This window comes from Coregonus lavaretus, assembly GCF_964263955.1.
Source record: "Coregonus lavaretus genome assembly, chromosome: 22".
Classification (NCBI taxonomy): domain Eukaryota; kingdom Metazoa; phylum Chordata; class Actinopteri; order Salmoniformes; family Salmonidae; genus Coregonus; species Coregonus lavaretus.
This window is the reverse complement of record NC_140009.1, coordinates 15,194,273-15,208,968: the sequence shown is the minus strand read 5'-3', so window position 1 is coordinate 15,208,968 and position 14,696 is coordinate 15,194,273. Positions and strand designations below refer to the sequence as shown.

At 42.2% G+C, this 14,696-nt stretch overlaps 1 protein-coding gene across 1 annotated transcript in view; it reads right to left on the bottom strand.

Moving 5' to 3' along the window:
* The window catches only part of LOC311149724 (nuclear pore membrane glycoprotein 210-like), a gene marked incomplete at its 5' end in the record, with an annotated part of 60,116 nt that overhangs the window by 31,249 nt on the left and 14,171 nt on the right, over nt 1–14,696 (bottom strand). The window contains 10 exons of the mRNA XM_084186933.1: nt 420–575; nt 867–1,004; nt 1,165–1,305; nt 2,082–2,188; nt 2,327–2,395; nt 3,189–3,347; nt 3,606–3,738; nt 11,079–11,229; nt 11,562–11,658; nt 13,052–13,183. Of these exons, the coding sequence (XP_084043059.1) occupies nt 420–575; nt 867–1,004; nt 1,165–1,305; nt 2,082–2,188; nt 2,327–2,395; nt 3,189–3,347; nt 3,606–3,738; nt 11,079–11,229; nt 11,562–11,658; nt 13,052–13,183 (1,283 nt within the window). The remainder of the gene's footprint in view (nt 1–419; nt 576–866; nt 1,005–1,164; nt 1,306–2,081; nt 2,189–2,326; nt 2,396–3,188; nt 3,348–3,605; nt 3,739–11,078; nt 11,230–11,561; nt 11,659–13,051; nt 13,184–14,696) is intronic.

The window sequence follows — 14,696 nt, the reverse complement described above, 5'->3', positions numbered from 1 at the left end:
TTGAAATACATCCACAGGTACACCTCCAATTGATTCAAATGATGTCAATTAGCCTATCAAAAGCTTCTAAAGCCATGACATCATTTTCTGGAATTTTCCAAGCTGTTTAAAGGCAGTCAACTTAGTTTATGTAAACTTCTGACCCACTGGAATTGTGTAGCAGTGAATTATAAGTGAAATAATCTGTCTGTAAACAATTGCTGGAAAAAGTACTTGTGTCATGCACAAAGTAGATGTCCTAACCGACTTGCCAAAACTATAGTTTGTTAAAAATGGAGTGGTTGAAAAACAAGTTTTAATGACTCCATCCTAAGTGTATGTAAACTTCTGACTTCAACTGTAATTATGCTATTCAGTGCATTGACCATTAATCCTTCACATCCTGTAAAATGAGTTAGGGGAGGGCTATACGGTCTCACCTTCATCGTTCCATAGTGCATTGGGTTGCGTACATCATGGGCGTATACCACACTGACGCCAATCTCACTGACGGTCGTCATCACTCCTTTCACGGTCACCGTGGCAACGGCTAGGTTAGAGGAGGACCAGCTGAAATTGCCACTGCCTCCAGCTGCCTGGGACATAATGCAATATTGACACAGAGCATCTGCTATTCACCAAAATCGAGAGACACTAACTTGTATCTGTCATTCTGAGCCAGTCTGGCCTTATACAAATTAGAAGATAGTTATAAGAAGTAATGAAAGAAGATTCACAAAATAAATGTATAAATATAAATGATACACAAACAAAGAACTTGATGCAAGTGAAGTGTAATTCATTGTGGCTGATGTTAAGAGATTCTTCAGCATGGGTTCCAACAGAAAGAACAGTGAACATATGTTGTATTAAACAGGGACAAATACCTGTATTGTGTACTGGTAGGCTCCAACCTTAGGCTGCCATGGAAATGTGAGGATACTGGGACTGAGGACAATGGGATCGTATATTTCTACATCCTGTTCATTGTGGACTGGGTTTGCCAGCTCATGGACTCCTCCATCCTAGAACACAAAAACAACCTTGTTAAAAAATAGACAGGCTATTTCTAACTAATGATCATGATCTCTCTCACTTCTATAAGATATCTTACTTTAATACTTTATGCTAACGCCTACTCAAAATTCTGCAAAGAAACTAATTCAAGGTTACTACAAAACTCACTTGATCCACTACAGATTTGAGTGTAGCATCAATTAGTGTTAGCCCGTTGTTCAAAGCCTTGACACGGTGGTAAGACCCATTCAGGGAGGACTCTAGAATCTCAAAGTACTCATCTGGGAACACAGCTTCGATTCGAATGTTCTGCAAGCACAAACAATCAAGATAGTAGCACTTAAAAATACAGAGGGGAATGAGACCGTGAATAACTGTTTTAAAGGCCCAGTGCAGTCTAAAAACGTAATTTTCCTACGATTTATATATATTTCCACACTATTAAGTTGGAATAATACTGTGAAAATTATGATAACGCCCTTTTAGTGTAAGAGCTGTTTGAAAAGAGCGCCTGAATTTGTGGAGTTTTGGCCTGTCTGGGAACATCACCAGGCAGTAAATTTGTTAATAGACCAATAAGAAAGCGCTCTGCCAATAAAAGGTCATTCAAACTCAGACCACTCCCAGACAGTCCTAGCAAAATTCTTGCTTGAGAAATTGCTCATTGCTATGAAGCTATTTTTGTATATTTTTGACTATTTTAATTGAAAATAATCACAGTATGGTATCTAATTGTTACCCAGAAATGATTTGATATTGAGATAAAAACAGCTGCACTGGACCTTTAAAGTGTGGAAAAAACATAACCATTAAAGAGAGGACAGTGCACACAATCTGGCTAAGATGATAAGATAGAAACTCCATAAAATATCTTCAAAATCTTCCTTTCCAGTATTTGAATGTCTCCCAGCTGTATTTCAGTCTGCAGTTGATTAAACATCAAAAGGGATATGCCAAACTATTTTGCTAAGAAATCTAGTTTCCATTTTATAAGAGGGAGAAGACTAGGGAGAACGACAGTGTTTTGACAAATATAACAAACAATGGTGTGTAGAATTAAGACAACTTAGGCTGAGCTTACTTACATCAGATAAGTAAATCCTATTGCTTGACTTGTCAAACACTTCGATAAGGATATCATACACTCGTCCTGTTACTAGAACCCAGCTCTCTACAGGATTCATCTTAAATCCTGGTAGTAAAAGAGAAAAGCAAAATAAGTTATAATTTGAACTGGATATGTAGTTCAGAAATTACTCAAAAACTGACAATGGTTTACTTTAAATGCTTCACTAATGCACAAGGATGAACAAAACACATGCAAACATACCCAAGTATCCCGGTTCCACAACATACAGAGTCCCGTTGGGCATGCGAGACACCCCTTGCATGCGAAGGCCTGAGCAATTGTTAAGGATAATAAAGTTTGGTATACAAAAAGAGGCATACAGGGACCATTTTAAACACAGTTTAAATCTTGTGTTTGTCAAATGCACAATACAACCTGCTGGGATTAGTCTTAAGTAGTGAGCTTTAGCTAGACATGTTCCCCCCCAGACTGTCAAGTCCTGTTATATTACTGCCTGTCTCTGCAATCCACTGAGAATGATATGAGAGAGAACGGAACACTCAATTTATCATTAATAACTACATACACACCATTCATGGTACACACCATTGCATGTCATTACATTAACATAAACCAGTGGTTCCCAAACTTTTTCAGACGGGTCCCCCTTCCATCATTGGGGAACATCCAGCGCACATTTATTTTTTGCTATTTAAAAAGCTAATTTCCTGCAATTATACAAATTTTGCCATGGGGTGGAGAGAAAATGTAGAAGTTTTAAAGCTCATTTCTTGCATTTTTGACACATTTAGCCATGTCTTGTGTGTTCATGTGACATCTGAGTGACTCAAACATTACAACAAAATCAATGGGCTAAAAACCCTAGCTAAATAACATTAGCTGACATGGGCTAGTTGATCTGAACATTTCTTTGAATATTTCTTATAAATAGCTCTCCAAGGTCTGCAATGACAAGAGGAAAACTGTTGATGCACTACCCAATTAAAAAAATATATTTGTTTTAGTTGCTGCTAACTACCAACTAATGTTATAACACTGTAGAGTAGTCTCAGACCTAAACTAATCAAGATCATATGAAGTGTATGTTGTCTTAAAAGGATACTCTTGTGATCCAGCACCACGTTGACGTGTCCCAGCTGCAGGGCGTTGACAGTGGAGGTGCTCTGATCCAGACTAGCCACAGCCAGGTCAGTGTTTCCATCAGCACCAGCCACACTGTTCTGGACGTGCAGCTCATATTGATCACAGGGCATGGATAACTCTGGAACACAACATTACCCTGGGTTAGATCTTCATGATTTGTCTTCATTAACTATTTCGTACATAGATGGGATGGACAGTATACACCCTGAACTGTGATACGAATACCATCTAATCATTCTTGATACTACAATGCTGTATCCAATGACACAATTCAATACTTTTCTAGACCCACTTTTTTGTGTCAACTATTGTCGTTACATCATTGGATTTGTAATTGCATAGAATGATATACTGTATAGTGTAAGTCCAGACCCACCTGTGATCTTTCCCTGTCTGATCTTCTGGACCTTGTATTGGATGGATGTGCCCACCAGCAGGTAGACATCACGTGCAGGGCTCAGCAGGATGTTGTCCAGAATCAGCAGTTTCACCTCTGCTGCACCCACATCCTGTGTGAAGGGTAGATACCATAGTTAAGGCACGGCGTACAAACACATTTACTCCACACAGAGATGCATACAAAGCTCTCCCTCGCCCTCCATTTGGCAAATCTGACCAAACTCCATCTTCCTGATTCTTGCTTACAAGCAAAAACTCAAACAGGAAGAACCAGTGACACGCTCAATTCGGAAGTGGTCCAATTAAGCGGATGCTAAGATACAGGACTGTTTTGCTTGCACAGACTGGAATATGTTCTGGGATTCATCCGATGGCATTAAGGAGTTTACCACATCAGTCACCGGCTTCATTAATAAGTGCATCGACGACGATGTCCCCACAGTGACTGTACATACATATCCCAACCAGAAGCCATGGATTACAGGCAACATCCGCACTGGGCTAAAGGCTAGAGCTGCCACTTTCAAGGAGCGGGACACTACCCCAGACACTTATAAGAAAGCCGGTGTGAGTACGAGCTTTAAACAGGTTAACATTCACAAGGCCACAGGGCCAGCTGGATTACCAGGATGCGTATTCAGAGCATGCGCTGACCATCTGGCAAGTGTCTTCACTGACATTTTCAACCTCTCCCTGACCCAGTCTGTATTACCTACATGTTTCAAGCAGACAACCATAGTCCTAAGGCTGGGCGATATGGCTTAAAAATCTAATTTATGGGCGATAAACGAGATAGATATCTCTATCTATCTATCTATACAGTGCATGCGGAAAGTATTCAGACCCCTTTACCCACATTTTGTTACTTTACAGCCTTTTTTTTTTTTTTATCTCTTCTTATCAATCTACACACAATACCCCATTTGACAAAGCAAAAACAGGTTTTTAAAAACGTCCTTCTAAAAAAATAATGAAATATCACATTTACATAAGTATTCAGACCCTTTACATTGTTGAAGGACCTTTGGCACCGATTACAGCCTAGAGTCTTCTTGGGTATGACACTACAAACTTGGCACACCTGTATTTGGGGAGTTTCTCTCATTCTTCTCTGCAGATCCTCTCAAGCTCTGTCGGTTGGATGGAGAGCGTCGCTGCACAACTATTTTCAGGTCTCTCCAGAGATGTTCAAGTCCGGGCTCTGTCTGGGCCACTCAAGGACATACAGAGACTTGTCCTGAATCCACTCCTGCGTTGTCTCGGCTGTGTACTTAGGGTCGTTGTCGTGTTGGAAGGTTAACCTTTGCCCCAGTCTGAGGTCCTGAGTGCTCTGCAGCAGGTTTTCATCAAGGATCTCTCTGTACTTGGCTCCGTTCACCTTTCCCTCGATCCTGACTAGTCTCCCAGTCCCTGCCGCTGAAAAACATCCCCACAGCATGATGCTGCCACCACCATACTTCACCGTAGGGATGGTGCCAGGTTTCCTCCAGACGTGACGCTTGGCATTCAGGCCAAAGACTTCAATCTTGATTTCATCAGACCAGATAATCATTTCTCATGGTCTGAGTCCTTTAGGTGCCAAGCGGGCTGTCATGTGCCTTTTACTGAGGAGTGGCTTCCGTATGGCCACTCTACCATAAAGGCCTGATTGGTGGAGGGCTGCAGAGATGGTTGTCCTTCTGGAAGGTTCTCCCATCTCCACAGAGGAACTCAGGAGCTCTGTCAGAGTGACTATCGGGTTGTTGGTCACCTCCCTGACCAAGGCCCTTCTCCCCCGATTGCTCAGGCAGTGTCAGCGGAAGGCCAAAAAAAGCCACAGACTGTTCGCTCTGCTACTGCACAGCAAGCGGTGCCAATGCACCAAGTCTGGAACCAACAGGACCCTGAACAGCTTCTACCCCCAAGCCATCAGACTACTAAACAAGACTGCTAAATAGCTAATCAAATGGCCACCCGGACTACCTGCATTGACCGTGGACTCTACCCACATATACTTACACTGACACCCCAACAAACACACTGCATACACCCACACATAACTGCTACTGTCTTATCTATCCTGTTGCCTAGTCACTTTACCACTACCTATATGTATAGTACATAGCTACCTCGTACCCCTGCACATCGACTTGGTACTGTATATAGCCATGTTATTTTCTACTCCCTGTATATAGCCACGTTATTTTCTACTCCCTGTATATAGCCACGTTACTTTCTACTCCCTGTATATAGCCACGTTACTTTCTACTCCCTGTATATAGCCACGTTACTTTCTACTCCCTGTATATAGCCACGTTACTTTCTACTCCCTGTATATAGCCACGTTACTTTCTACTCCCTGTATATAGCCACGTTATTTTCTACTCCCTGTATATAGCCACGTTACTTTCTACTCCCTGTATATAGCCACGTTACTTTCTACTCCCTGTATATAGCCACGTTACTTTCTACTCCCTGTATATAGCCACGTTACTTTCTACTCCCTGTATATAGCCACGTTACTTTCTACTCCCTGTATATAGTCACGTTACTTTCTACTCCCTGTATATATCCACGTTACTTTCTACTCCCTGTATATATCCATGTTATTTTCTACTCCTTGTATATAGCCACATTATTTTCATAGACAAAGAAATTATCAGTCTATAATTTTAATGGTAGGTTTATTTGAACAGTGAGAGACAGAATAAGAAACAAAAAAATCCAGAAAAACGCATGTCAAAAATGTTATAAAAAGATTTGCATTTTAATGAGGGAAATAAGTATTTGACCCCTCTGCAAAACATGACTTAGTACTTGGTGGCAAAACCCTTGTTGGCAATCACAGAGGTCAGACGTTTCTTGTAGTTGGCCACCAGGTTTGCACACATCTCAGGAGGGAATTTGTCCCACTCCTCTTTGCAGATCTTCTCCAAGTCATTAAGGTTTCAAGGCTGACGTTTGGCAACTCTAACCTTCAGCTCCCTCCACAGATTCTCTATGGGATTAAGGTCTGGAGACCACTCCAGGACCTTAATGTGCTTCTTCTTGAGCCACTCCTTTGTTGCCTTGGCCGTGTGTTTTGGGTCATTGTCATGCTGGAATACCCATCCACGACCCATTTTCAATGCCCTGGCTGAGGGAAGGAGGTTCTCACCCAAGATTTGACGATACATGGCCCCGTCCATCATCCCTTTGATGCGGTGAAGTTGTCCTGTCCCCTTAGCAGAAAAACACCCCTGTTTGACGGTGGGGATGGTGTTCTTCGGGTCATAGGCAGCATTCCTCCTCCTCCAAACACGGCGAGTTGAGTTGATGCCAAAGAGCTCCATTTTGGTCTCATCTGACCACAACACTTTCACCCAGTTCTCCTCTGAATCAATCAGATGTTCATTGGCAAACTTCAGACGGGCATGTATATGTGCTTTCTTGAGCAGAGGGACCTTGCGGGCGCTGCAGGATTTCAGTCCTTCACGGCATAGTGTGTTACCAATTGTTTTCTTGGTGACTATGGTCCCAGCTGCCTTGAGATCATTGACAAGATCCTCCCGTGTAGTTCTGGGCTGATTCCTCACCATTCTCATGATCTTTGCAACTCCACGAGGTGAGCTCTTGCATGGAGCCCCAGGCCGAGGGAGATTGACAGTTCTTTTGTGTTTCTTCCATTTGAGAATAATCGCACCAACTGTTGTCACCTTCTCACCAAGCTGCTTGGCGATGGTCTTGTAGCCCATTCCAGCCTTGTGTAGGTCTACAATCTTGTCCCTGACATCCTTGGATAGCTCTTTGGTCTTGGCCATGGTGGAGAGTTTGGAATCTGATTGATTGATTGCTTCTGTGGACAGGTGTCTTTTATACAGGTAACAAACTGAGATTAGGAGCACTCCCTTTAAGAGTGTGCTCCTAATCTCAGCTCGTTACCTGTATAAAAGACACCTGGGAGCCAGAAATCTTTCTGATTGAGAGGGGGTCAAATACAGTGGGGAAAAAAAGTATTTAGTCAGCCACCAATTGTGCAAGTTCTCCCACTTAAAAAGATGAGAGAGGCCTGTCATTTTCATCATAGGTACACGTCAACTATGACAGACAAAATGAGAAAAGAAAATCACATTGTAGGATTTTTAATGAATTTATTTGCAAATTATGATGGAAAATAAGTATTTGGTCAATAACAAAAGTTTCTCAATACTTTGTTATATACCCTTTGTTGGCAATGACACAGGTCAAACGTTTTCTGTAAGTCTTCACAAGGTTTTCACACACTGTTGCTGGTATTTTGGCCCATTCCTCCCTGCAGATCTCCTCTAGAGCAGTGATGTTTTGGGGCTGTCGCTGGGCAACACGGACTTTCAACTCCCTCCAAAGATTTTCTATGGGGTTGAGATCTGGAGACTGGCTAGGCCACTCCAGGACCTTGAAATGCTTCTTACGAAGCCATTCCTTCGTTGCCCGGGCGGTGTGTTTGGGATCATTGTCATGCTGAAAGACCCAGCCACGTTTCATCTTCAATGCCCTTGCTGATGGAAGGAGGTTTTCACTCAAAATCTCACGATACATGGCCCCATTCATTCTTTCCTTTACACGGATCAGTCGTCCTGATCCCTTTGCAGAAAAACAGCCCCAAAGCATGATGTTTCCACCCCCATGCTTCACAGTAGGTATGGTGTTCTTTGGATGCAACTCAGCATTCTTTGTCCTCCAAACACGACGAGTTGAGTTTTTACCAAAAAGTTCTATTTTGGTTTCATCTGACCATATGACATTCTCCCAATCCTCTTCTGGATCATCCAAATGCACTCTAGCAAACTTCAGACGGGCCTGGACATGTACTGGCTTAAGCAGGGGGACACGTCTGGCACTGCAGGATTTGAGTCCCTGGCGGCGTAGTGTGTTACTGATGGTAGGCTTTGTTACTTTGGTCCCAGCTCTCTGCAGGTCATTCACTAGGTCTCCCCGTGTGGTTCTGGGATTTTTGCTCACCGTTCTTGGGATCATTTTGACCCCACGGGGTGAGATCTTGCGATCTCTCCAGATCGAGGGAGATTATCAGTGGTCTTGTATGTCTTCCATTTCCTAATAATTGCTCCCACAGTTGATTTCTTCAAACCAAGCTGCTTACCTATTGCAGATTCAGTCTTCCCAGCCTGGTGCAGGTCTACAATTTTGTTTCTGGTGTCCTTTGACAGCTCTTTGGTGTTGGCCATAGTGGAGTTTGGAGTGTGACTGTTTGAGGTTGTGGACAGGTGTCTTTTATACTGATAACAAGTTCAAAACAGGTGCCATTAATACAGGTAACGAGTGGAGGACAGAGGAGCCTCTTAAAGAAGAAGTTACAGGTCTGTGAGAGCCAGAAATCTTGCTTGTTTGTAGGTGACCAAATACTTATTTTCCACCATAATTTGCAAATAAATTCATTAAAAATCCTACAATATGATTTTCTGGATTTTTTTCTTCTCATTTTGTCTGTCATAGTTGACGTGTACCTATGATGAAAATTACAGGCCTCTCTCATCTTTTTAAGTGGGAGAACTTGCACAATTGGTGGCTGACTAAATACTTTTTTTCCCCACTGTACTTATTTCCCTCATTAAAATGCAAATCAATTTATAACATTTTTTACATGCTTTTTTCTGGATTTTTTTGTTGTTATTCTGTCTCTCACGGTTCAAATAAACCTACCATTAAAATTATAGACTGATCATTTCTTTGTCAGTGGGCAAACGTACAAAATCAGCAGGGGATCAAATACTTTTTTCCCTCACTGTATATAGCCATGTTATTTTCTACTCCCTCTATATAACCATGTTATTTTCTACTCCCTCTATATAACCATGTTATTTTCTACTCCCTGTATATAACCACATTATTTTCTACTCCCTGTATATAGCCACGTTATTTTCTACTCCCTGTATATAGCCACGTTATTTTCTACTCCCTCTATATAACCATGTTATTTTCTACTCCCTCTATATAACCATGTTATTTTCTACTTCCTCTATATAACCATGTTATTTTCTACTCCCTGTATATAGCCACGTTATTTTCTACTCCCTGTATATAACCATGTTATTTTCTACTCCCTCTATATAACCATGTTATTTTCTACTCCCTGTATATAGCCACGTTATTTTCTACTCCCTGTATATTGCCATGTTATTTTCTACTCCCTGTATATAGCCACGTTATTTTCTACTCCCTGTATATAGCCATGTTATTTTCTACTCCCTGTATATAGCCACGTTATTTTCTACTCCCTGTATATAGCCACGTTATTTTCTACTCCCTGTATATAACCATGTTATTTTCTACTCCCTGTATATAGCCATGTTATTTTCTACTCCCTGTATATAGCCACGTTATTTTCTACTCCCTGTATATAACCATGTTATTTTCTACTCCCTCTATATAACTATGTTATTTTATACTCCCTGTATATAGCCACGTTATTTTCTACTCCCTGTATATAGCCACGTTATTTTCTACTGCCTGTATATAGCCACGTTATTTTCTACTCCCTGTATATAGCCATGCTATTTTCTACTCCCTGTATATAGCCACGTTATTTTCTACTCCCTGTATATAGCCACGTTATTTTCTACTCCCTGTATATAGCCATGTTATTTTTACTCGTTATTTTTATTCGTTATTCACTGTGTATTTTTCCTTGTGTCACTATTTCTATGTTATCTCATCTTTAACTCTGCATCGTTGGAAATTGACCCGTAAGTAAGCATTTCACTGTTACTCTTCACCTGTTTTCTACGAAGCATGTGACAAATGCAATTTCATTTAGTCAACTTTGCAATCATATTTTGCATCATTATATTTACATTTCAGTCATTTAGCAGACACTTATCCGTAGCAACTTACAGTAGTAATTAGGGTTAAGTGCCTTGCTCAAGGGCACGTCAACAGATTTTTCACCTAGTCGGCTCGGGCATTCGAACCAGCAACCTTTCAGTTACTGGCCCAACACTAATAACAGCTAGGCTAACTATAATTGACTGTTCTACTACATCCCACAGTGGTATTGTAATCTCTAACTAATATTAGGCCCATTTTATGTCCCTGGAGGTTTTTTCATTTCAGACAGGTGACCTCATGGCAAACAGGTCATCGCCTGACGACGGTCCAGATGGCTAGACTAACTTTACTAGCTGTGACATCACAGATAAGGCTGGAGAGGAGACATCACTGTAACGCAAGTCAGCCTGTTATTTATAGCTGTCTATACCCCTTGAGGGCTGCTGTCTGCCACGAGCTGAGATGATAGAAGGAAACTATTTTAACTATTTTAATTTGAGCTAGAGTTCTTCTACTCCTCTGATGTTCCCTTCCCTCGCTCCTAAAAATACATCTGATTGCGGTCCTTGAGCCAGTATTTGATTCTTAATTATATAGTATGATAATCCATCTACAGACTACTTCAAAAACAAGGTAAGAAATTCAGGAAATGAAATGAACGGAATACCTTATACAGAGATTCTTGTATTTTCGCCTTGAGTTTAGCGTGGCCCGTTTTCAGTCCTGACACCAAGATGATATCTCCCTGTTTCCCCACTCTCTCCATCTCAGAGATGTAACCAGAGGGGGTGTACGTAGACTCAGAGAATTTAAGAACCCTTGAGGGACGGAAAATGCATAACAAGCCTATTATTGACAGTGACAAACTGACATCTTGCAATTGACGTAAGTAATATATTCAACTTGTGATAAGATAATCTGAGGTCCATCATATACTGTACCTTAAAAGGTATTCTGGCACAAGGCAAATAATAAACAAATGTATTCAAATAACCTGATAAATCACAGGTTAGATTGAATTTGTATTGAACTGCCATCCTTAACCCAGTTGTTGTTATAATTATGTTGTTGACCATCTACTTTTACGTTCACTCCAACAGGCAGGCTCTTTTCTCCAGGGTTGAGTGCATGGCAACGTGGAGGAACTCACCGTAATGAATTGTAGGAGTCAGGGAATCCATCCATGTCTGCATCTTTCACTATGGTCCAGTCAAACACCAAGCTCGCTAGAGTACTGAAGGTGTTTCCTGCAAAATCAACAATTTGGGGGTTAGAGACATGGCTAAACACATGCTCCCATTGCTTGGGATTTGATTTAATGTACATAAAAATGTAGATGGGGCAATTTAATTTCAACGTAAAAATATATATTACATGTGACATGCAAAACATTGTCTTGTGAATTTGATGTGAAGTGTTGAAAGGACTTAACCATTTATACTTGTAAGAATTGGCCTATATGGGGGCCTACCGAGTGGCGCAGCGGTCTAAGGCACTGCATCGCAGTGCTAGAGGCATCACTACAGACCCGGGTCCGATCCCGGGCTGTATCACAACCGGCCGTGATCGGGAGTCCCATAGGGCAGCGCACAATTGGCCCAGCGTAGTCCGGGTTAGGGGAGGGTTTGGCCGGGGGGGCTTTACTCATCGCGCTCTAGCGACTCCATGTGGAGGGTCGGGCGCCTGCAGGCTGACCTCGGTAGTCAGGTGAACGGTGTTTCCTCCGTCACATTGGTGCGGCTGGCTTCCGGGTTAAGCTTGCGGGTGAAGAAGCTGGACAAGGTTTGGCAGGTCACGTTTCGCAGGACGCATGACTTGACCTTTGCAAATCCCCAACGGGTCCGGAGGCAGAGATGAGACAAGATCGAAATTGCTTTCCAATTTAGGCGCTTATCAGTGCCATTTTCAACCCATATAAAAGGAGAAAACCCTGTGGACAAGACTGCAAATACAGCACACTAGTTTGACAAGTCCCTAAAGGTTGCAGTCACATAAGCCCAAACAAAACTAATAATCCTCTCAACACGATATTTTAGCTATTCCATTTGACAGATCTGAGAGTAGTACACATGAAGGCCAAAACAAACACCAAAATGCAATGCGCCTTAGGGGCCGTCATCAAACAGAATCAGGTTGTGGCGCCAGCTCATTTAAAATAGTGTCTGTGCCTGGCCAAAATGAAACCAGTGAGACAGAACAAACAGGGACATTTAACTGCTGCCTCAGGACAGGGAAGGCCTGCCTCAGGACAGGGAAGGCCTGCCTCAGGACATCACAATCATCACTACTGGAAAAGTCGTTAAGCCGGCTAGTGCACACAACAATGTGGATCTCTCCACGCATTATACTGAAGCGGGTAGCACTTTTCAGTTGTTCTTATATCTCTGTAGGAACACTGTCATTACTCTAGTAACATTGTATTAACATGTTGTTACATAGCAATTGAGTAAGTATACTGTTAAAAAAAAGTGGAATATCAGGACTTTATGATACAATGGTGATTCAATGTTACTAGAGTAATTACAGTGTTACTACATAGGTAGGTGTTATGATGACAGGTCTTTGTTGACCAAAAGAGAACCAATGACACAAACTGTCCAGTAACACATGAGTAACACTGTATCCTTGAACACTCCTCACCCTCAGAGTCCAGTGCGTGGATCTTCAGTTCCAGTGGTGAGTCCTCCAGGTGCAGCTCTCTGGTGGTGGACACTATCTGGATCTCACTGATGATGTCCACGATGGCATCACAGCGCAGTACCTGTCCCGTTACTGAGGAGAGGAAAGGGGAGGGGAGACGAGTCACACACACAGGTACTGTATCAACATTTCTACAGAACCAGAAGTGTATATTCAAATAAAGTCAGGAATCAGTTTGTGGCTAACTCAGCTGAGTTTTGATAGGTCATGCTGTGATGAGTGATGGGCTACATATAGGATCGGACCAGATAGCTAGCAACAATAATAAGAAGCTGCCATGTGGGGAATTGTAGGTGGCTCATTTCAGCTAGTTTTATCTTGTTCTTGATACCATGTCTTGTTTTGAGGTGAAGATGCTCCTAAGCAACTTAGCAGTATTTTTTAAATGTTATTTCTCACATTATTAGCCCAGAACGTTCTTTGCATTATTACATACAGCCAGAAATAACTTTTGGATATCAGAGAGGCGGTAACTCACCAGCATTTCAAACAGGAATACAACTTTCCTGAATTGGATCCTTTGTTCGCAACTTTCAAAGAGATTGAACTTATCCTAGAGGCTGCTCCAAGACACTGCCAGCGGAGAAGAGGTATTCGGAGTGGACTATTAGCTCGACTCAGGAGGCGTGCACACCATCCACCGCTTCCAAGTATATTACTCGCTAGTATTCAGTCCCTGGATAATAAAGTAGACGAGCTCAGGGCGAGGGTCTCCTTCCAGAGAGACATCAGGGACTGTAACATATTCTGTTTCACGGAATCATGGCTCTTTCCGGATATACTGTCCCCGTCCATACAGCCAGCTGCGTTCTCAATACATCGTGCAGATAGGCGGAGGTATATGTTTCATGATTAACTACTCATGGTGTGATTGTTGTAACGTACAGGAACTCAAGTCCTTTTATTCACCCGGCCTAGAATACCTCAATCAAATGCCGACCGCATTATCTCCGTAGAGAATTTTCTTCGGTTATCGTCACAGCTGTGTATATTCCCCCTCAAGCTGATACCACGACAGCTCTCAAGGAACTACACTGGACCTAGAGCAAACTGGAAACCGCATATCCTGAGGCCACATTTATTATAGCTGGGGACTGAGGGAAAACGCTACCGAAGTTCTATCAACACATTGCCTGTAGTACTCACGCTTCAAAATCTCTCGACCAATGTTACTCTCCCTTCTGAGATGGCTACAAGGCCCTCCACCGCCCTCCCTTCGGCAAATCAGATCATGACTTCATTTTGCTTCTCCCTTCCTATAGGCAGAAATTCAAACAGGAAGTACCCGTGCTAAGGTCTATTCAACACTGGCCTGACCAATCGGATTCCATGCTTCAAGATTGTTGTGATCACGCGGACTGTTATATGTTCCGGGTTGCCTCTGAGAATAACATTGACGTATACACTGACACGGTGACTGAGTTCATTAGAAAGTGTATAGGGGATGTTGTTCCCACTGTGACAATTAAACCTATCCAAACCAAAAACCGTGGATAGATGGCAGCATTCACGCAAAACTGAAAGTGCGAACCACCCCATTTAACCACGGCAAGGTGACTGGGAATATGATCGAATACAAACAATC